This window comes from Chrysemys picta, chromosome 1 (assembly GCF_011386835.1).
Source record: "Chrysemys picta bellii isolate R12L10 chromosome 1, ASM1138683v2, whole genome shotgun sequence".
Classification (NCBI taxonomy): domain Eukaryota; kingdom Metazoa; phylum Chordata; order Testudines; family Emydidae; genus Chrysemys; species Chrysemys picta.
In genome coordinates, this window is record NC_088791.1 from 246,022,206 (window position 1) to 246,046,774 (window position 24,569).

The window sequence follows — 24,569 nt, forward strand, 5'->3', positions numbered from 1 at the left end:
GAAACTAAGATAATTATACTGTATTGAGTACTCAGTGCTGGTACAGCAGGACTCCACAAACTCAGTTGCTAGAGCCCTGCAAATCCGTGGATATCAACTTTTATATCCATGTTTACAGATCAAATGGGGATACAAATTTTGTATCTGTGCAGGGCTCTATCAATGGGACATTCAAGATTATAGATTTCCATCTGTAAAGTTTGTAGGTGAGAGATCATTGCACTCTTGATTTAGTTTACATGGAAATACTGTTGCAATGTAGGTGCTGTGAAATGATGTCTGGGAAAGTCAGGTGATATCCAATCTGGAAAACAATGATATTAATAGAGAGAGGTCCCACAAAAAGGGCATACAATCATATCAATGAATTAACACTTGTATAGGAGTTCAAAGGGTTCCATTTGCTTTGATTGTTGGTCACAACTTGGCAGAGCTATTCCATATGATGAACATTACTTTTTCCTCTTCCTCTGCCTCAGTGTAATAAATTGAGAGGTGCATCGTAGAGTCTAAAACTGTTGAATCTTAAACCTTCCAGTTCTTCCCCCACAACTCCCACGCTCCACAAAATATGTACATTACACTAACTTAGGCTCTCAGAAGCTCCCCTTAGACTTACTTCAGATGCATCGCCATTACTAGTTTTTAACTTGCATCCTGTTTTACGTTTTGCCTCCTGTCCCTTCAGTAAAGTGAAGTCTGATTTGGTGGTAATGCCTGTGCTGAGGGGCTGGAAGAGGAGTGGAGCAAGCAAGGCAATGAACAAGAGGTGCAAGAATGGTTATATTAAAGAAGGTGGCCATCTACTTTAACTTGTAACTTCTTCCAGTTCTTTGGTTTGTAAATTACATTGCCAATTTCAACACATCTTACTTCAATGGATACATCAGTTGAAGTAGGTCTAACTTGACACCGACTTACATTCCCTCTTAATTTGACCTGTGGGTTGTGCGCATACAAAACCGGAAGTAACACTAAAGCCTGGTTTGTATTAATTAACAGCAAAACTAAGGATTATATGGAAAACTTACCTTAATCATTTATGCTTAGGGGGAATTGTTGGGTTATGTTTTACATTTTTGTGTGCTGGAAAATTTGGGGATTCTAGTTCATGCCAAAGATGGAGTTCTGGCCACAGCCTTACACTGAACTACTACTGCTTCACTGCATGTGTTAGGTGGTAAATGTATAGTATTAAAAAAACAACCCTTTTTTGTCTTATTCAGATTAATATCAACTTCTTGTCGCTATTTTTACAATGACTAGTCCAAAGATGTACGTAATACACCAGTTTTTAATTATCCAAACTACAAAGTTGAAATTCTTGAAACAGCCTTTAGAGGGCAGTAGAGAATTGCAAATGGTTTTTAGCAGAGTATGTTTCCCATCTACAGAGCCAAAGAACTTTTGTTTTATTTGGGTTGTTTGCACAATACAGTCTAGTTTTCTTGTCTAATTTTACAGAAGATGGTACTTGTTAGTCCTTAGAAGTTTGATTTTAGTTCATTGCTGCTTTGGCATAGTGTTGTGTTCTGCTTTCTCTGTTTTTTGCATGTGTGTGAAATATAAAATAATACTCAATCCAAAGAAGATGAAAGTGATGTTTGTTTGAGAGAGACAGCTGGCAGGGATCCATATTTGCCCCTCTCTGGTTGGTTGGTTTTGCTTTTCATTTGTGGGGCAGGTGAACAATCTAGAAGTCTGGTTGGACTTCCAGCTGTTAAAAGAGCACATATCAGCTGTGGCCAGAACAGCTTTATTTCATCTATTTACAGCCAGGAAGCTGCCATTTTTTTTCAGATATGAATGGACTAGTCACACCTTTGTCACTTCTAGAATAAACCACTGTACTATGTTCTGTGTGGCTAGATCTTGAATCTATTCAGAAGTTTGAAGCTGATTTTGAATTTCAGTGCTCTTTTTATAGTGTACATCTTTCTGGGAGCACACGACAGCAGTGTTTTTTGGATCCACACTGGCTACCTACTAGGTATTGGCTAAAAATTGTTATTGATTTTGAACTAGCCCTAAATGGACTGGTACCTATGTGTCAGATCACCTCTCTCCCCATGGTTTGCAGTTACTGTTGTGAGCAGTGGAGGTGTCTGAGTTGGAGCTCCACTCATATAAGAGTGAGGGAGACATCTGATGGGGTGTTCTCCTTGAGGGTCATTCCACTTTCCAATTTGCTTCTCCCCCTCCTACCTCCCATCTGATCCAAGGCCCATGTGTGTATTCTGGCTTTGAGACACCGGGAGATCACAAAGGGGGGTTATATATAGTAGCAGCTCGGTTATGGATGTATTAATTATTGGACAAAATGAGATTACTGGAAGAGTCTGGGTTTTTTAATTGTTTTAAAATATATGAAGGATTACCTAGAACAAGGGTTAGGTGCTTCTTTGTATGTAATAAAAGTTGGGTGTAAACAAAGCTGTATAATAATGAGAGAGAAGCATGTAAAGCTTTTTGTCAGTATGCTGGCCACATGCTTACTACTGGCAAAGGTGTGAGGGACTTATAAATGCCAGTGAAGACTTTCTATTACATAGTCATAGAAGAGCCAAATACAAATAGAGAATTTTTAGAAAAAAAATAAACTTTATTTTTAGAGTTTTTTTAATATTACACACACACACACACACACACACACACACCTGCACCATACACCTGAAAAGGCAGGCTACATTATTATCCTGTATCCAACTGTACAGGATTTAGAAAAGGGAATTGGAATTAGATTATCACTAACTATAGAAACCTCTAAAATTTACGTAATGTAGCTTTCCTATACAAAGTGTTGAAATGTTAAGGTCCCCATACCTTTGTACCTATGTGGGACTTGAACTGCCCAGATATTTGTTGGAAAAGTAATATGGCAAATACAAAATCTCCAAAAAGTTCTTGGAATGTGTTGGGGACATCTTTTTGTTTCAGGAGGTTAAGGAAGTAACCAAAGGGCAGCCATTTTATACTTGATTCTGACTAACAGGGAGGAATTGGTTGCGAATATGAAGATGGAAGCAATTTAGGTTAAAGTGATCATGAAATGATAGATATTATGATTCTAAGGAAAGGAAAGAGTGAGAGCAGCAGTATAAGCATAATGGAATTCAAAAAGCAGGCTTTAACAAACTCAGAGAGCTGGTAGGTAAGGTCTTGTAGGAAGAAAATCTAAGGTATTAAAGGAGTTCAGGAGAGATGGCAGTTTCTCAGAGACAATATTAAAGGCACAATAGCAAACTATCCTGATGTGAAGGAAAGATAGGAAGAAAGAAGCCAATATGGCTCCATCAGGAGTTCTTTAATGACCTGAAAATCAAAAAGGAATCCTACAAAAGTAGAAACATGTCAACTTGCTAAGCATGAATACCAAAGAATAACAGAAGCATGTAGGGAAAGAATCAGAAAGGCTAAGGCAAAAAATGAGTTATACCTAACAAAAGATATCCTAGGCAATAAGAAAAGGCTTTATAAATACATTAGGAGCAAGAGAGAGATGAGAGAATGTGTAGGCCCTCCCTGCTTGGTGGGGAGGGAAAGCTAATAACAGATGACATCAAAAGGGCTGAGATATTCAATGCATATTTTGCTTTAGTGTTCACTTAAAGGTAAATTTTGATCATATACTTAACACAATTAATATTAACAGCAAGGAGGAAGGAACACAAGTTAAAATAGAGAAAGAAACAGGTTAAAGAATATTTAGATAGGTTAGATGTAGTCAGGTTGGCAGGGTCTGATGAAATTCACATTAGGGTACTTAAGGAACTAGCTGAAGCAATCTTGGAACCGTTAGCAATTATCTTTGAGAACTCATGGGGGGACTGGAGAAGGTAAATACAGTAACTATCTCTAAAATGGAGAGCAAAGAGGACCTTGGAAATTATAGACCAATCAGCCTGACTTTGACACCCAGCAAGATATGGAACAAATTATTAAACGATCAGTTTGTAAGCACCTAAAGAATAATAGGGTAATAAGTAATAGCCAGCATGGATTTGTCAAGAACAAATTATTCCAGACCAACCTAATTTTCTTCTTTGACAGGGTTACTGGACTAGTGGAGAGGGAGGGGGGAAGCTGTTGACTTGAGAGACCTTGATTTTTAGTAAGGCTTGCCAGTCTCGTACGGAAACTAGGGAAATATGGTCTAGATGATGTTACTATAGGGTGGATGTGTAGTTGGTTGAAAGACCATACTTAGAGTAGTTATCAGTGGTTTGCTGTCAAACTGGGAGGATGTATCTAGTGGGGTGACTCAAGGGTCTGTCCTGGGTCCAGTTTTTCCCCCCCAGTGCTTTTAGCAATAATTTGGATAATGGAATGGAGAGTACGCTTATAAAGTTTGTGGATGACTCCCAGCTGGGAGGGGGTGCTGGCATTTGGAGGAAAAGTTAGATTTCAAAATAACCTGGACAAATAGAAGAATTAGGCTTAAATCAATAAGGTGATATTCAGTAAATACAGTAGAAGGGAAAAATCAAATGCACAAATACAAAAATGGGAAACAACTGATTAGGCAGTAGTACTGTTGAAAGGGGATCTGGGGGTTATAATGGATGACAAATTAAATATGAGCCAACAATGTGTTGCAGTTGTAAAAAAAGACTAATAATTCTGGGGCATATTAAAAGGAGAGTCGTATGTAAGACAAAGGAGGTAATTGTCCCACTCTACTCAGCACTGGCGCGGCCTCAGCTGAAGTACTGTGTCCAGTTTTGGGTGTCACGTTTTAGGAAAGATGTGGATAAATTGGAGAGAATCCAGAGGAAAGCAACAAACATGATAGGTCAGGTTTTCTAAGCCTTTTTATATTGAAAGGCTAAACACCTGGGTAGGTCTAGTTTTGAAAGAAAACAATTGAGTGGGGACCTACTAATCTTCAAATGTCTTAAGGGCTGTTATAAAGAGGATGGTGATCAGTTGTTCTTCATCTCCACTGAAGAAATAATAGGCTTAATCTGCAGCAAGGGAGATTTAGGTTAGTAGATAAACATTTCTAACGATGAGGACAGTTAAGTACTGTAGTAGGCTTTCAAAGGAGGTTGTGGAATCCATATCACTGGAGATTTCTGGGAACAGGTTGGACAAATATCTGTCAGGGATTGTCTGGGCATACTTGGTCCTTCCTCAGCATAGGAAGCTGAACTACATGACTTCTCAAAGACACTTCCACCCTACGTTTCTTTGATTCTGTCTACCAACTCTAGAAGCATATGTTGTATCTCACTAGAGAGCGGGGACTTCCTCTTTTAATTTAGTGATTTCTAGGCTCCATCATGAGGACTAGCTGTTGCTGGTACAAGACTGAATATTGATGGTCCTGGGCCTTGTGCCAAGGTAACTTTTCAGGAAGATTCCATGTTTGGAGTGAGACAGGAGAATAGGAAAAGTCTTTTTCTCAGGTTTTGTTTTGTTTTAATGTTGGCTGTTTGAAGGAACTCAGTTTTGGAGCAAGTCCTGTTTGGAGGAAATTGTTTCACTAGTTTTTGAAGATTTTTTTCCCCTCATGTATATATTAGGATTTTCTAAAAGACATCTTTTCTAAGTCTATGGGTTACAATGTTCCTACTCAGTAGATGCTATTTTTTTTTCCTGTTCAGTCTTCAGTAACTTTGATCACTTAGGGTGCTGTGAAACACATTGTCTTAATCTAAATCGACAACTACATTGAGTCTGTCAAGTCCTTTTCCTTTGGCCTTCCCAGGATGCCCTGTCTTTCTTGTCTCTCTTGGGTTGCAAGTCCCTCAGGACAAGGACCACCTTCATATTGTCTTCTACAGTGCTGGTGTTTAGTGATCTGTTTAACAATTCTCAGAAGATTAGGGAAAAGACCCAGAAGACCCTAAAAGAATGAAACAGTGGCTTAAGAAAGTGTGCACATAGCTGGGAGCAAAATATACTGAAGTTTTAGTCCGACCTCTGCTGTTGGCTGCCCTTTATGTATTTCTAGAATAGTATCACTTTTGATGTCTAAGTGCTATACTCCGCAATATAGAGTCACACAACACTGTCCATAAATGGCATCCTAGTGTGTTCTGCTTTGTCTCTACCTGATTTTCCAAAGCTTTCTTTACCATGTCTTTTGATTTTGGGGGATTATTTTACTTTTATAAGTGTAAGTAATTCCTTGTCTTCACTTATGGCAGGTAGAATGTGGCAAAGAGGTGGATTTTGTAACATACTCTCTAAAATAATCTTTGGTACAGTTTTAACTTGGTAGGTTGTTCCATAGTTAGGTACCCTTGACTGAGAGTGGCTGATTTTCAGTTCTCTTAAACTTTAGTCTAGGCTTTGTTAGATGCATTGTCCCAGAAGAGTGCAGCTGTCTTGGGAGGGTAATGGATGGAGAGTCATTCTTTAAGGTAGCCCAGTCCTGACCCATTGTGGCCCTTAAAGATTAAGAGGGTAAAACCTTAAACTGGCACCAGAAGCAAACTGAAAGCCAGTGGAGAGTGCAGTATATATTTTCCCAACAATTTGTCCTGGTGTGGAGATGTTGTCCATCTTCATCTTTAGACACAATGTATTATAATCCAGTCTGGGAGATTCACAATGCATCAACTTCTATGGCCAGATCCTCATCCAAGAGAAAGGAGTGTGTTTTCTTAAAAAACTGCAGAGGGAAGATATAGTATTAATAATTTGCTCTAACATAGTGAGTTACTTACACTTAGCTATGCCTTTCAGCTCCTATTCCCTATGATATGGGTAAATATCAGTCTCCCCAGTTTACAGATTGAGAACCCTCATGGTTGGAGAAGGTAAATGACATGCCCATTGTCACACACAGTCTGTGCTGGAACTCCGATACTGTCTTCCAGCATAATGTCTATTCCCGTAGGTCAGAGTGCTCCCCACACTGATTCTAACTTGGAGCAGAGAGTTCACAGGAGTACTGTTGGACTCCAGGTCTGCAGGAGAAACTTCAAACAATAACAGATCTCCTCAATAAACTTTAAGCCCATAGAACATAAGTAAACACTCGGACACCTGGCCCCGGCACTCATCCATCCCACTCTCTCCATTTCCCTCTCTACGAAATGGCACTTCACAGTCACTTACCTACCCCAGTTTCCTCTTGCTTAGTGCAAAGCTGATGCTCTATTTTGTCATTCTCATTTTTTGGTTTGAGGGAGCAAGAATGCAGATAACATAAACATCCTTTTTAAAATGTATTACAAAGAAAAAAGTTAAAATTGAAATGAAAACTAGAAAAATCTTAAGTAGTTCTTAAATTTTCTTTTTACTGGGAAGAAGTCCACTTGTGTTCCGTTAAATCTTTTCCCCTGGGAGCCTTTCTTACCATCCCAGTCTTTGTGATCAGTTTCTTGTAGATAAAAATTGGATTATTCTCCTTAATGTTTAAAATTCAACCCAAATTAATCCTGATCTTAATCTCAGAAATGTACACAGACATAGGAGGAATAGATATAAAAATGAACACAACAGGGGAATAGCAAAGTGAGGAAAATAGGAGTCTGTTTATTGGCAGGCTTTGAACTGACCTAATGTGGAGTTCATGGCTTTGCAGCTGACTTCACAACATTCACAGCTTTGGTCCTTTTGTCTGAAACAGTTATCACCTTCATCAATTCATAGACAATCTGCCCAGGTAGCATTAGGAGAAGTTGAAATCCATAATGGCAGAGGGTCAACTGACTGCCTGTACCTCGACTTGTGGGTCCTGGAGATTGTAAGCAAGTTTCAATCCCTTCCCAGGGTTCACCCCAGCCCCATTCCTTTTCAGGGACCTGTCTCTCATAAGAGACTGTTAGAACAAGAAGCAGACTCCCTTCAGTACTGGGATCAGTGGAGAACATGCCCTTAGTGTTCTGAGCAGGGGGGGTTATTCCTCTTACTTTCTGATTCCAAGGAACAAAGGGGGTTGGCTCTGCATCTTGGACCTTAAACGTATCAACACCATCTGCTATTTCAAATTCAGGATGGTGACTCTAGCCTCCATAATCCATTCTTTAGATCTGTAGGACTGATTCATGGGCTCAGCCTGCAAGATGCCTACCTGCATATATCAATCCACCCAGCTCACAGAAAGTACCTCAGATTCCTAGTAGGAACATCCCAGTACTAGTTCAGGGTTGGATCTTGCCCTTTGGTCTTTCTATGGCACCGAGGGTTTTCATCAAGTGTCTGGCTGGTAATGGTCTGGCAGTTCATCCAAGGAGACAAGAAATCCAGGTCTACGCACACCTTGGCAACTGGTTGTTTTGAGGCAGATGACCACAACAAGTGACCAGCTTGTTTTCATGTAATTGTAAAGCTTTGCGTTGCTAGGCCTCAAAGTCAATAGACAGGAATCCACATTGACTCTGACTTGGAGCATACAGTTCACAGGAGCACTATTGGATTCCAGATCTGCAGTTTCCTCTCTCAGGAAACCGAAAGGATTCCACTTCAGGCTTTCTCATCTCAATACTACCGCTCCTTGGGGCTAGTTTATTACAACACCAAAATCCAAATAGCCCATAAGAAAAGTCCCAAACATGTAGTCCATTTCTAAGGCCCTTCATTTTCAGTTTTTACTGAAAAAATCCTGGGTTTTACAAAAGCCATTATTTATTTTTTTAGTGATATGATTTTTTTTTTTTTTTAATTTTGGAAATTCTGAAATACTGATGTTTTAAGAAAATCTAATGCATTACATTAAGCAAATGTGTTTGTTAATAGTAAGTTAGTCTAAGTATAAATGCAAAGCTGTGTTAAAGTAAGACAGTATCATGGAAGACACACATTCATGTGTGCAGATATGTATATACTGTTAATATACAGTTCACGAAGTAAACCACAGCCTTAAACTGCTTTTATTTTCAATACTCTTACTTTTCATTGTTGCTTTTTTCTTGCCCTCGCATCCCCCAGTATTAACCCTAACATTTACCCAGAAAAAGTTGAAGTTTTTAAGCAAAATAAAAACTGAAAATGAAGGGCCTTATTCATTTTTCACCCTAATGCAAGCAGTCATTAAAACTCAAAACATCTCATCTCTTGATTCCCTACATACCACATGCCAGTGCCTTCAACTGTGCCTGGACTCTCAGTCCTCTCCTGTCTTTGTACCAGGACTGCAACACCACTCTTTCCATTGGGAGCCCCCACAGCCTCTCTCCTTGGGAGCATCTTTGCCATGCCATGCCTAGTATCTTCCTCCACACCTAGGCTCCTTGTCTGTCCTTTTCCATTGGTCTTCCAGGACAGCCATTCCAGTTAGAATGCAACACCGCTCTTCCCACCAGGAAGCCCCGCAGGCTCCTTACTGGGAGAGCATCCCTCATTCCCCCTGACCCTTTCATGGTTCATCTGGGTTCAGCTCTCTGGCCGTAGAGCTGACGGCAAGTAAGCTCCTCCTCTGCTCCCTTACCTTCAGCGCTCTTTGGCCCTTGGCTCCAACTCTCTGGCTTAGAGCCATCAGGCAACTCACTCTGCTGCTGCTTCTCCCTTCAGCTCTCCAGATTGGGGATGCCAGCCAGCAAACCCTTCTTGCTGCTCTCTTTGCCTTCTGTTGCTTCCTCCTGGGACCTTCTCTAGTCCCCCTTGTCTCTGATAGCTCTCACCTGCCCTTCCTGAATGAGCCAGTCTGCTCTGACTCAGTGGAACTCTGTCTCATTAAGTCTCTCTGTTATCCTTTGTAGCTGCCTAGGTGCTGCCTCATCCTCTTAAGTGGCCAAACGAAAGCACCTGCTCTGGCACAAAGGAGGTGGATGTATTTCATTTTTTGGGGCCAGTTACTCTGTGACAGCATTCCTGCCTCTTCTTTAGGAATCCCCAGAACAAGTGCTGACAGACAATTCCACAGCTGAACATTGTGTCAACAGGCAAGGGGGAGCATGATCATCCCCACTCTGTCACAAGCTATATGTCTATGGAATTGGTGCATTCTGAACCAAATCACACTGGAGACTCTGCACCTTCCTGGCCTTCAGAGCACCATAGAAGATCAGGTCAACAACCACAAGTGGTCTCTCAAAATTCAGTGCAATAGAGCATCTTTTTGCAAATCGGGATTCCCAAAAGTAGACCGATTGGCAACAGACCCAGAACAAGCAGTAGCAAACATTCTGTTCCAGTGGGGCTTCAAGTCCAGGCTCCCTGACAGACTCCTTCCTCATCCCTTGGACACCAGAGTTGGTATATACTTCCTTGCCAATCGCCATGATACTGGGGGTCCTGAGGAAACTGAGACCGGATGCAAGATCCACAGTTATTGTAGTGTAACTAGCTGTTCTTTCTTCGAGTGATGGTCTACAGATTCCATTCTTTGTGGCTACCAGGCACGTTGTCGGATTGCTTTGAAGTGGGTAATAGGGTCCTACCTAAACAATGACTGCCAGACGGCCCTATCAGAACTGGCATCCAACATGGAAGCCTCTGCTAAGAAATAGTGTTGTGTAAGTGTGTGGCTCAAGTTCCACATAGCTGCTCTACAAAGTTCAGCTATGACTGTTCCTCACACAGCCCTATTAATACTATATTATGATCCCAAGAATGAGGGGACTCCTGTACTGGGAGAAAAACCATGCATGAGGCCTTTGAGTCTTGCCACTGCAGAGTGGGGAAACAGTGTGACCCTGGTGGCGAGGAGAAGAAGGGAAGTGTGTGATGTGATATGAAGATATACTTGCAAACAGAGCCTTATGGAACTGATAATATCCAGATTGTTTCAGGACTAGCAAATAGTCCAGTATCGCTGAGTTTGATGAAGTCAAGAGAGATGGTGAAATGTCCAAAGAGAAAACTTCTTCCATTTAGCTTTATATGTCAATCTGATTGAAGGTTTTCTCCTTCAAAGAACAATGTTCTGAACCTCAGCTTAATAGCTTCAGTCATCCAGTCAGTATCCAGATCTGTCAGGTGTAACAGTGCTAGATCTGGGTGTAGGATCAAACTGTTGTTTTGGGAGATTGTCGAGCAGGAATGGGTAGTAAAGTGATCAGAGGCTGTATTGAGAGGTTCACCAGATCCATATACCAGAACTGCATGACCCATGCTGAGGGTATTATAATCATACTTCTCTGAGATGTGTTGTCCACGTGGATTGTATAATCTGCCCTCCTTCCCTGCTACTATGGAGTTCTACTCCTATGGGATTTTGTATTGGTGAAGGAAATCAGAGGCGCAGGTACAGCTCCAGTGGGCAGTGCTGGCCAAAAGAATCTGATCTCACACTTGTGGCACTCACAAGAGTCTAATCTCTGTGGACAACACATCTTGAAAAACCACCATTATTGTGGGGTAAGTAACCATTCTTTCCTTCCTGGCTGGGGGGTCAGATTCTTCCCTAATACCCAACACATCTATTTGGGCTGGAGGCTGGCAACAGGATTTTCCCCAGAGTGCCCACACTTTTCAGCCTACAAATTATATAAACAAAGAAACTGAATATACCTTTATTTGGCCTGTCTCTTTATGCTCCCACATACTTTGGTCACAGGGAGGGCAAATTGATACAGTGTGTATTAAAAAACAAAGTAGCAGAAGCAGCCATTTCACATAAAACTAGTTAATCAATTCTGGCTCCAAGTCCTTGTTTGAGCTCATCGTTGCTTTGATAGCTTTATTTAGTCACCATCCCTAAAATAGATGAGATGTAACAGTCAGTGATTAATTAAACACTTCTAGTGTTTTTAACTGGACAGTAAAATCAAGCTATCTTTTTTTCCCTCGTTGACATTTAAAGAATAAAATAGTGTCACGTTTGTTCCCTCTGAGGCTTTTCTGGTGACTATTCATTTAAGAAATTTGTTTTTGATTTGACTCCTCACATGCATTAATGTAATGTAATGTGCTAGGAATAATTTATGTACAAAGATGTTAAGAGGTGGTACTTATTGGTAGACCTTCAAATCTTTTGATGGTGTTATAAGCTCACAAAGTGTTGTGTTGTTGTTTTTTTGTTGTATTTTTTTAAACAAACAAACCCAACAGCCCACCACCACAGTCTGAACTTGTCCTTAACCCATTTCAAAGTTTCAATTTTTCTTGGGTGGCAAGACCGCCTTGCAGTTAATGAAATGACATTTCATTAATCTATCACATTATTTATATAATCCCATCTGAGCATCTCAGTCTTTTATGTATTTTATTCTCACATCTACCTGGCTTGGTAGAGAGGTGCTATTATCCCTATTTTGCAGATGGGCAACTGAGGCAGTGAGACACTTAGTGATTTGGTTATGCAGGAAGTTTGTGGTGGAGCAGAGAGTTGAACCCATGGCTCCTTAGTTCCAGGCTAGTGCACTAAACACTGGACCATCCTTCTCTTTTGCCTCAAAATATCTGAGAGCGTGCAAATATTTCATGCACAGTATGCAGAAGAATTGTGTAAAAATAAATTTATAAATAAATAAATAAATAAAACCTCAAGGAAAGTAAGTGTTTGTTCGAGTTGCTGAGATGTAAGACTTTCATATTTAAATATTGCATGCAGTTATAATGCATTTCTTTCTGCCTTTTGGATTTGAGAAGCAAAAGGCTTTTACATATTGTAAAGCCATAAAACACTATATGATTAGACATCTGGTTCCTTGTTTTTCTTACATTGCATAGAAATTCATTAGAGAAAGATCTTTACCCAAATATTGCTAACTAGTATTAAAGCTAATGATGAAGACTGTCTTGCTATAGCTTACTTCGTATGTTGGATAAAACAATATTAATACATCGGCTTGTGTATGTCTGTCCTTTGTTTTAACATATAAACTCTGGGTTTTTTTACAGAGCTTTCTGGGGTGCTGCATCAGTGCCACGTTCTGGCATCAGAAATGGTCCATTTCATTCATCAAATGCAGTATTACATTACATTTGAGGTACACTTTATCCATCTAATTTGTTACTGTTAAAGGGAGAATAGTCTCATTTAATAACGAAGGTGACTTATGTGTCTTCTATTTAGAGTAGAAGAGTAACTATATAATCTATCAAATATAAAACAGCTCAGTCCTGAATCTTTGGTTTCTAGGTACTTGAATGTTCATGGGATGAGCTCTGGAACAAGGTCCAACAAGCACAGGACTTAGATCACATCATCGCTGCTCACGAAGTTTTCTTGGACACAATCATCTCTCGCTGTTTGCTGGATAGCGACTCCAGAGTAAGCCTTTTTCTTTGTATAAAATCGTAGCTTTGTTGTGTCAGCTCATGCTTAAATTATAAAAATATTTTATATTTATATTTAACACCTAGAGTCTTCCCCCTGAGATCAGAGCCTTATTGGACTAGGTGCTGTACACAATCGCTACTCTGAATCCTCTTCTCCAGTTACCCCTTTCTTTAAGTGACTTCCTCTGCTCACATGGCTTCCACCAACTCTAGGCTGATGGCTCAAATCTACAGCTCCCCCCCTAATTTGTCTGCCTCTGTCCGTTCCTGTATCTCAGCCTGTCTAACATCTCCAGGATGTCTTGCCATCAACTTAAACTTTGAACTCTTTGTGGCCTCCCAACCCTGCCTTTCTGTGTCACTGATCACAGGATTGAGTGACAAGAATGAAGATAGTGTCCATGGAGTATCCTTTAACTCCCGCTCCAGCATCATTCTGACCATGTCTGATGACACACCAAGCTTTGAGTCCCTCCACTGCCATCTCCCCCACACCAAATACAAGCTTCTGATTAGACCTGGTTGGAAAAAAGGGAAGACGTAAATTTTGTATTGAGATTTTTTTCCTGACTTTCTGAAATGTTGACAAGCTTTGACCAGCTTTACTTCTAGCATTTACCTTTTAAGTCCCTAAATATTTACATGCTTTGTATCTTATCACATTTCTCCACATGCTGGTTCCTGTCTCTGTTGCATATTTGTCCACTTCTCCCACAAGAATCTTCACACCTTCCTCTGTGCCTCCTTTTATGTGTGGAATACCCTCTGCAGACTAGAATGTGAAACCACTACCCTCTCCTCTTTCAGATACCTTCTTAAGACTTGTTCTTCCATGATGGTTATGGGAATCTGCCAACAGATAACTACTAGATAGATAGCCAGTAGAGACTTCAGATGTTTCTTATCTTTTTGATCTATGTAAATGATTGTTCTCATTACCATTGCCCTCATCTCCTCTCTCATATTCATTTCAATGGTGTAATCCACCCACTTGTTGCTTCTTGCCTTGATTATATTGTAAACACTTTGGGGTGGGTACCATATTGTTTTCTATAACATATCACACTGGGAGCCTTCAAGCACTACTGTAATACAAATAATTATTTCCTTGATGGGCCAATTAGCCAAAAAAGCTGCTTTTGAATTGGAAAAGGGCAATACCAGAGCAAAGCGCTTTATGTTAAAAACTCAGTTGTTTTACACTGCTAGTAGGAGCTGTACAACTGGTAAGAATTTAAAAAGAATCATTTAAGAGAACCAAGAGGAACTGCAAAATGTTCTCCCTTTCTTTCTTTCCAGACTTCCTGTAGCGGTAACATAATTATTTTGGATCTAGGAGTGGACTACTGGCCATCTGTTTTATTCCACTCTTTCCCTTAATGTTCTTAACCATTGTGATAATCTTCAGATAGAAAAGTGGGTCATTAGCTTGCATTTGGGGTGCATACGCAGGCACAGAGCTTGAGATGAAGCATGTTGCTATTGCAATATGGACTGGCCCTTTTTGGTTCCAGTAAGAAGTGTATGAATGTTTGTTTCTCCTGAATCTGGGTTTTCTGCATAGTTGTGCTCTAGGTTACCAATTTGCTTTCAGCTAAATAATTCTTTAGAATCTCAACAAATGTAACAGTAGCTTTAAAATCCTTTTTATATCCAAAATCTTTTTTTACCCTTTCTGAATCTTCTCTCAGACACTTCTTAACCAGCTTCGAGCCATTTTTGATCAAATCATTGAGCTTCAGAGTGCTCAAGATGGAATGTACAGAGCTGCTTTGGAGGAGCTGCAGCTGAGGTTGCAGTTTGAAGAGAAGAAGAAGCAGCGTGAACTTGAGGTACAGTAAGGCTGGCAATGCAATGTATTATGGGTAAGGCTAAGATTTTATCACTGTTATTTTTAGTAAAAATCATGGACATGTCACAGGCAATAAACAAAAATACACGGAAGCCTGTGACCTGTCCCTGACTTTTGCTTTAAAATAACTGACAAAAGGGGAAGGAAGGGCTAGGAACTGTGGGGGGGCGCTAGCCGTCCTGGGGCTGAAGTGGAAAATATCATGGAGGTCTCTGGGAGTCATGGATTCTGTGTCTTCAGTGACCTCCGTGACATAATCTTAGCCTTAATTATGGGTGGCAATTATTTGAGACAGATGGAAGAACAATATATTTTTTAAATTTAAAGTGGATGTGTTTTTTTAAGACAAAACAAACATCCAAGGTTGTTAGGTACCTTCGCCAAAAGTTAAAAATATAGTCAGAGAGAGAATATATCAGCAGCTTCCACACACTCCATAGAAGGTCTTGCAGGAAGTCTTAAAAGTCTGCCATTTTTTAGATGTTTCAGACTGAGGAGTGAGGAGTAGGTGCAGAGCTCTGAACCCCTCATGGAAAATGTCTTGCCTAAACCTAAAAGTCAAATCCTTTTCCCTCCCACCATACGCATACATTCAATTGGAAGAGTGGATATGTGATGAAACCAGCTCATTCCTAAACACACACAAACTTTTACCATTGTCTATCTTATAATAATTCTTGGCAAGTACATTTTATAACTTGTCACCTTTTGTAGATTCATTAACACAACTTGCTAGTTATATTTGCTGCATAACCAATGTGAAGGGGTTGACAGTCACAATATGAGAAGCTGAATATGTGGCTTGTTATGATGAATTTCGATGCATGAACATGTCTGTTTAGTCCAATTGGTAGCTGGACCCAGAGCTTATAAATGTGAGGTTAAACATCTCTCTCACTTTGTTCTGTAGGGTGAGTGGGGAGTAACTACATCCGAAGAGGAAGAAGAGAACAAAAGGATTAGAGAGTTTCAAGAATCTGTACCAAAAATGTGTTCACAGCTGCGAATACTTACACATTTCTATCAGGTAACCTTCAGATTTATAAGGATTGTTTAATCTGTACCAAGACAATAAATTTGCCAGTTTTGTATACATTTGAGCTTCTAAAAATCAAAACTACCTGCAATTTCAATATGAATGTTCGTCTGTCCATAATCTGGATTTTTTTTGTTTTTTGTTTTAAAACATTCATGTTAGCTAGTCCTCAGTACAGTGTGTTTTTGTCTTTTTATATATGTTTTAATTAATTCAAGGGTGGCTCCATGGAAAACATCAACCTTAGGAAAATTGATAGTTTGTAGGTGGATGATATTTGGGAACTTCTAATAGCTGTTCTGTATGAGCTTTGAAAGCAAGTACTTTCTTACATGATAGACCATGATAGCCTTTTCTGTTAAGTCTCATACTTATTTCATAATGGATTTAATAGATCTTTTAAAAGTAATCTTAATCAGTATAATCCCAATTACATTCCATTTACCTTCCTAATCTTTGCAAATGATTACTACCCAAATAATTCTCTTAAAGAAACAGTCATTTTCTTTTCTTATTTTAGGGATGTTGAAATGGGTAGTGTCTGAGCAGCTAAGTGAAAGCATGCAGAGTCCCATGCTGTGAAAAGAGAATTATTCAGGCTTACTCTTAATTAGTTACATTTTATTCCAAATGCACCATTCACTAAGGAAGCCAGTAGCTACATTTCAAGCAAAGCATTCCACAGGATTTTTTTTTTTTTAAGGAAATTAACGTTACGGTAATCTACCATAAAACGTTAGGGCCACACTTCTATCAATTTACGAAGGTCAGGAAATTGACTGTCAAGGATGGATTTTCAGTTTCAACTTGCCCTATTGTGTCTAGTTGTCAAGCTCATCTGAAATGTCTCATCATGTACTTTTCTGAAACCCCCTGCAAAGTAGCACTGTGTAGGATAAGGACAGCATTTTTTAGCTTTAACTATTCAAAAGCCAGTAAATAAAATCTAAAGTTAGACGTTGAAGATTACAGTGATATCGTATTCATATTTTAATGCATGTTTTTAACTAAACTTGTTGGGCCAGTTCTCTCCCTTTTTGCTGTTTATAATTTCCTACATGTTTAGTACATTAGACAAAATACAAGATGTTAAATGTAGACATATTAAATAAAAATAGATCAATGAATCAGGGAGACAGCAGAGGTTGCTTCTAAGTGAACCATGTCCTGCATTTATACAGCATTGTTGTTACCAGGACTGATGTATGCCTTAGACAATAAAACACATGTAGGGGTTTGTTTGTTTTTGCAACACTAAGCCACCAGTAGTTCCACCATTACTGCTTGCAAGGATGCACCGTGTCTACACTAGTCGTTCTGGCTGTTATAAACCTGTTCAGTGTGTCTTTGCACAGCACTTCTCCATCTTTTGCAATACCAATTTCTGGGTAGCTGGCTTATTGTTTCTGACCCAGGTCTCCAAAGCTGGGTTTGTGGTAGTAACAGCCACAACTGGGAAGGTTCTGTACTAAATGCTTTTAAAAAGCAAATCTCGTAAATTAGCATTTCTAGTTTATGAAATTGTTTTGTAAAATTAAATAATACCAACTCCACCTAAAATACTGATGCTATTAAGGTTGTCCGGCACTTCCCAGGATTTTGTTTTGAGTTGCTTATAACTTTGTGAAATTTTAACCCTTTGGGCTGAAAATTTCCATGCTGGCTGTTTGCCTTGGGGTGAATTTCAGCCAAAGTGGTTCAGCCGTTTCTGAGAGGAGGCTAGGTAAAAATGTTTTGCCCATGTTTTTTTAAAAAAAAAAAATCTGGCAACCATATTTCAGAAGCTCTAGTGCTTCCATGCTGTGTAATTTGGCAGGGGAGTGGCATTTGTGTCAGAGACATATCTCTTGTCATCCCTGTGAAAATCCATCTAAACTGGCCAAGTTATAAGCCTTTGACAAACTGCAGTTCACACATGCTCAGTAAAGACGCCATAAAAGGTTTGCAGCTTAATTCCCTGAAAAGACAAGCCAGTCTGTGAAGCTGAGGCAGAGGATTTCTGGAAGAGAAATGATGGTCTCAGGACAGTGATAGTGGTTGAAAGCCATCCTGGAGAACTAGATTCTATTCCTGTCTCTGTCAGGGACTGTGTGATGCTGGGCAAATCACTTAATCCAGATTTTTCACAGGTAGACACTAATTGTGCATTCCTCATTTTCTGGGTGCCCAATTTGAGACACTGGGTCTGATTTGCCGAAGTGCTGAGCACTCACAGCTGCAATTGAAGTCCGAGAGAGCCCTGCTTTGAACATATAAAATTTGCTATAGAAAAATCAGGTACTAGGTGTTGGTTGACCCCTAAATTGACTGGATATTTTTGATCTTAATCTCTCTGTTTTAGCTCCCCATCCATAAAATTGGGATAATACCACTCCCTTACCTCACAGAGGTGTTATGAAAATAAGTTTCTGAATGTTTGTGAAACACTAAGACACTTTAGAGATGTGCACCAGAGAAAAGCCCAGGAGGAAATTAATAATTGATTTCAGAACAGAGTTTGAATAGTGTGTCGTAAATAAGGCCTAGGGCTACCCACTGAACTATGAGGAGAAAACAAACTGTTGAATTAAGTGAGCACTGTCTGTTCTGTGCAAATGAGGTAGGGACCTGTGGGGGAAAAAATAGCATGTGATCATGTAATTAGCATCATATAATGCATATGCACCAGGGGAGTGAATTAAGGTTTCGCAGGTAAACTTAGTTCTGATATTTACTAACTTTTGAGTGTTTGACTTCGCAACCATAATCAAGATAGTTTAACAGTTTTTCTGTGAGATTATAAATAAAACATTTTTAAAACAAACAAAATCTTGAGTGCATGCACTGAAGCTAACAGAACACAATATATGTGCGTATAATTATATAAACTGCAGTAGCTCAAAACAGAAAAATAATTGATAGTATAAGAAACATTGTAAAATCATAGAATATCAGGGTTGGAAGGGACCTCAAGAGGTCATCTAGTCCAACCCCCTGCTCAAAGCAGGGCCAATCCCCAGCTAAATCATCCCAGCCAGGGCTTTGTCAAGCTGGGCCTTAAAAACCTCCAAGGAAGGAGATTCCACCACCTTCCTAGGTGAAGTAGCTGCTGAATGGGTTGCAGGAGAACCAGTTGCAATGGTGTAGCTGCAGCATCAGTGCTTTCATGCTGCAATGACACTGGTGCAGGGTACAAAGCTGAAGAGGCTTCTCAGAATAAGTAGGGCCCAACTGGCTTAAGAGCCTCTGCTGTTGCTGTTATAGGTTTTCTATTTTTAACTTCAGTCATGAAGTCCCAGTATATAGCTGTGGATTTGTTATGCTTGGTTTTACAGAAGTGCAAAACTATCTCCACTTGATTTGTGAACTACTAGTTATAAACATTCTGCTTGCCCTTCCTTTGGGAGTCCCCTATTCCTTTAATATGGTGCTACCATTCAGATCCTTAGTTTGTCAACAAATACTACTGCACACGAATGACACCATCTATACATTCTGGTGAATCTCTTATTTTTCCCTTTTCATTCAGGGCATTGTGCAACAATTTTTGATCTTACTGACAACCAGTTCCGATGAAAGCCTTCGATTTCTTAGCTTTAGATTGGACTTCAATGAACATTATAAAGCAAGAGAACCAAGACTTCGTATGTCTTTGGGCACTAGAGGGAGACGCAGCTCACATATGTAAAGCAACTTCTAATGAATGTTCCTGGATTTCGGAAGGATGTTAAACCTGGTATTGGACAAGGCAGTCAATGTCTACATACTAAAACCAAATGGCATGCAATAGGTGTCTATCATTTCTTCAGGCAATATGTTTTCAGTCGTGATTGTGTGACACTATGGGACAGAGAGCAAAAAAGTCTTGTTTTTTACATTGACGTTTGTAATATTACAAAATTAAGTGGGCTGGTTTAAACTGTTCCAAATGATCTGCTGAATCTTCCTCTTAATGAAGACCATATTTTATTTGGGGCTTTTTAAGCTCTCTTCACTGTAACGTACATTTGTCTCCAGGAAATCACATCTTAGTTTGTTTCAGAAGGCACTGTTTCCTTTTTTAACAGTAAAATAAGAGGGTGTTATTTTTTCTATATATATTTGTTCTATTGGGATATCGCTTTTGTTAAAGCCAAGAGATTTGGATCGAAACCTAATATCCTTAAGAAAAACATTTTACTATACTGATTTTTCAGTGTTGTGATGTATTTGTGTGAGAAACTTTGTATCCTGGTATGTAAACTTTACATACATTCTTAATTTTTTTTCTCTCTTTAAGGATAACATTTTCAAAATTTTGATTTATTACTCCAGGCAAATTCTGCTACTATTCAAAAGCAAATTACAGGAACGTAACTGGTGTGACATGTATCACATAATATAGCATCCTAAAAATTGAAGTTAAAACCTCAGTGCTATTCCAAGTGAAGTAAAGAAATGTGTAAATATGGATAGAAGTGAATGAAGTATTTTGTGGTCAAAATATGATTAGAAAGAAATTGACTTGGATAATGAAGACTACTTATTTCTTTCCTTGCCTATTTTTCCATTGTAAATATTTATATATTGCTGTGCAAATGTTAGGGGGAAATGGTTTTTGTAAAGATGTCATTATATCAAGTCATTTAAGTATCCATTTATTATGTTCCACAAGTAAAAGCTTAGAAAAATAAAAACACAACTATCTTTCAAATACTTCGCTGTTTTTTGTGACTGGAAAATGACACATTTTTGGAGAAGGTGGAAAAAGGGTAAACTGTATACCAATGTGCATAGATCTTTTTTAATTACAAAATCTCTATCCACAGCAGGTCTTGGTATGCTCACATCAACTAAGATCACAATTCTACAATAAGTTAGAACATACAAATAATTACACTGAAATCCCAACAGTCCAGTCCCATAACAAATCACCCAATGTGTGATCAGAGCACTTGATCAAGTACTCCAAAGCTTGCCTCTTTCCCCTTCCCTTCCCCTCTCTGAACATCTGGGTAAACAGCCTACACTGCATGCTGTAAAGCCCCTTTGTCTATCAAGTTTGGGCTATTTTGGATCAAGAGGAAGAAAATTCCATTGTTGAGAATGCCGTCACACAACAGCCTTGCCTACTTTAAAACATTGGTGCTTCAGTTCAAGCTCCTCCCTGATTGTGTAGTTGTATCAATGGGGAAAGGTCCTTCAGATAAGGAGGTCGTTCAGGTCATCAGCCAAGAGGAGCATGGGCCTAAATCACAAGTTGTGATACAAAGGTCATTAAACTCCAGTACCTGAAAGAGACAGCTAAAGCATTGAGCAAAGATGACATAAAGTTTTTCCATTTTCAGTATTGCCCTTGTACTATGAACACAGTTCGGCCTGAATCATCTGTTTTTTTTTTTCTTCAAAACTATAAATTTGTCCCACAACAGGAGGCACTTGAAATAGAAATGAATTGAGGAGACAGTGAATTAATCAGAATGTCAACTTGAAACAAATCAATTGACCAAGACCTTGTGGCTTCTAAAGTAGAGACAGAAACTTTTTTGCCTCCCTCCCAGACACAATATAAGATGTCAAGCATTTTCAACAGAATCATCCGGATTCATCCTGAGACTTCCACCACTGATGTTTTAGTTGTTTTTCCTCTTGGTTCATTTGTTGCAGATCGAGGTGATCTGTGAGAATGAAGCTATGGATTAAGACACCTAAGGGCCAGTGCACTGATGGAAAACAAGAGTCTGGTACAGTATAAAGTCATACTCAATCATCAGTAGAATGGTCTGAGAATGGAACAGTGTTCTTCAATTTGTTTGGAAATGTCCAGGTTCAATTAACCTCTGAGGGCAAACCATCAAAACAGGTACATTGCCCTGCCAGGAAAGCTGTGCCCTAAACGTACAGTACTCAATTTATCCACAGTGACAGTTTCTTCTTAATCCCGATTAGCTAATGGCTGATTTATACCCTGAAGCATGAGGGGTTATATCCCTTCCAAAACACTTGGGATTTTTAAATCCTTGTTATCACAACTCTGGCTATTGTCCATATAAATATCTGATTTTTTATATATATAAATCCTACTAGCCCCTTGACTTAGCATGTGGATCTCATTGCCACGTTTAACTGTGCATTGTGTGGAAAAAATACCGCCCTTCATCAATTTTAAATGCTTTGTCTCTCAAGTTAATTGAATGGCTTTCTGTGTTAGGAAGGATTTTGTCGATGCATTTTCTTCAACTTTCTCCTTACTCCCACCCTCCAATAATGTTTTCAGTTTCTTCGCTGTACCTAAACTGCCCTAATGACCATCTTTTTGCCAAGTGTAAAACGGCATTTACTCCATCTATATAAACACTCATGTCTTTTATTTTTCTTCAGCACTGTGGGCCGTTGCTCCTTTTTTTCCTTGAGGCCCTTTCCTATATAGGCTCCCTTGATTCACTCCCTGCTTTCCCGGTTCCCCTATCTCGCTTAACTGAGCCTGTTGTGTTGACTTTGGAGGATCCTATTTCCCCCCTCCCTTCCTCCCACTCTGATATCCCTTCTGGGTATGTTCACAGTCCTCTTCTCCTTTGCAATTTAACTCACTTCTTTTCAACTGCCACCTTTGCAATGACTTGCAAATCTACCTCTTCCCCTGACAGCTTAGGTCAAATCTCCACCTGTCTCCCCAGTAAACCAGTCTAGAACCCACTCAGGCTTGCTGCTTAAAGTTTTGAGTTTAAACTTGGTCACAATATGGGTACCTAGTCCCCATTAGATAAAATGCTTAAGTTATATACTGAGTTAATGTCTGTGGCTTGAGAATATGACCAGAACGTAACTGATGCAAGGACCTGAGTCTGTAGACAGTATGGAACAATAGTTTTTGAGAGAGGGGAACTGTCCCAAGTATCTTAATGGGGTATTAATTCCAAGACACCCATCAGCACCATCCCAGTAGAGAGGACACTGTGTGCAGGAAGTCTGGTCTCCCCACTTATGCCAATATATCCTGGAAGCCAAGGTAAGTACTGGGGGACCCCTGCACAACCACCCCTGCTGTTCCTGGTGCACATGGGGACCCCATCCTGCTGCCCCTCCCTCATTTGCCACTTCCGTTCTATGGGTTGCAGGGTTGAGCCCCAGGAAATCCCAGTCATAGTGTGCCTAGGTCCCCAGTTTGCCTTCATCTGGCCCTGTGCCCCCATTCCATCTTCTCAAAGGAGTTTACATGATGATAGTCCACCTTGGAAAAGGTTACATCACACGGAGTTATGAAACTGGACATAGGCAACTGGAGTCTTAAATTCCATATCTTATTCTCTCTGAATGTTTATTTGCCATTACTATCGTATCAGACTGTCACACAATCACAAATAGTGTTATCTTCAGAACACTCCTAGGAGTTATGGAAGCATTATTATCCCAATTTTTACAGGTGGGGAACAGAGACACAAAACTATAGGTTCAGCAAAGCTCAAAAGCCTGTGTAATTCTAATCAATGTGAATAGTCCTATTGACTTCAAGGGGACTACTTGCATGTAAGTTTTTAAGTTCTTTGTTGGATAGGGCCTAAGAGGTCCTTAAATGGTGGGGCGCGCCCGCTACAAGGGCACGGAGGAACATTTGGGAGGGCGCAGCAGGGCCAGCCCCCATGGGGGATAGGGAGAGCTAATGGGACCCCGCTCCGCTCCCAGCTCTGCCTCAGCCGCGACCCCTGCTCCCGGCCCTGTCCCCAGCCTCGGTCTCCGACCACAGCCTGGCTGCAGCTCCTCACCTGGCCCTGCCCTCAGCCCCTGGCCGCGACTCCATTGCCAGGTCTGCTCCCGGCCCCAGACCCAGCTGCGGCCCTAGCCTTGGCCCCCTTACCCCTGGCTGCATCTCCCTCTCCCCCCGGGAGCCGCAGCCCTGCTCCCAGCCCTGGCTCGGGGGGGGGGGGAAAGGAGGGGGCATGGATGGGGAGGGATGTGACCCTGAAAAGTTTGGGGACCACTGGTCTAAGTGACTGCCTCGAGGCCACACAGGAAGTCTGGCAGAGTGTTATTGCCCTACGTTATATGGTGAGTCAAATCATTTGATCTTCTCTGCACCTCAGTGACAAAAAGAGGATAACTGTATTTGTCCACCTTTGAAAGTGCTTTGTAAGCTACTCTGAAAAAGCCCTGTATAAGTGACATTGTTTTTGTAATGTAATAGTCTGAATTCTCCCTACAGCAGTGTTATTGTTGCTTCTTCTGGGAGGAGACTAGTTGTAGTGTATGTGGAGTGTGAGGTTTGTGGATTAGCTAAATCTGTATTTTAACCGTCAGGTATAGGGGGAGAAATGTGGCAGGGGGAGGGGTGGTTGGGTTCTTTTTGACCCATCAGAGTGGTAATGTTGGGCTAGCTGAAGAGAGAGTTCTTGTAATATTTGATAGGTAGCCCATCCAGTCCTGGCTTTCCTCAGACAATAGGTCTTCTATGGCCTTCTGGATTTCCCTGGTGAGTCTGCTGGTGGTGGTCTGTATCTTGATATGCTATTTAAATTTGATTCCATTAGATAATTTATTCCTCTTTTTTATTTATTTATTTATTTATTTATTTTCACATGAGTGAATAAGTTTTGGGTTTTTTTTTTT

At 40.1% G+C, this 24,569-nt stretch overlaps 1 protein-coding gene across 2 annotated transcripts in view; it reads left to right on the forward strand.

Moving 5' to 3' along the window:
- TUBGCP3 (tubulin gamma complex component 3) overlaps positions 1-20,679 on the forward strand; it is a 112,608-nt gene extending 91,929 nt beyond the window's left edge. For both annotated transcript variants that reach the window (XM_005307599.4, XM_042861428.2), the window contains 5 exons: positions 12,739-12,827; positions 12,980-13,111; positions 14,811-14,951; positions 15,882-15,998; positions 19,516-20,679. In XM_005307599.4, coding sequence (XP_005307656.1) covers positions 12,739-12,827; positions 12,980-13,111; positions 14,811-14,951; positions 15,882-15,998; positions 19,516-19,674 — 638 coding nt within the window. In that variant the 3' untranslated portion in view covers positions 19,675-20,679. The remainder of the gene's footprint in view (positions 1-12,738; positions 12,828-12,979; positions 13,112-14,810; positions 14,952-15,881; positions 15,999-19,515) is intronic.
- Positions 20,680-24,569: the final 3,890 nt, after the last annotated feature.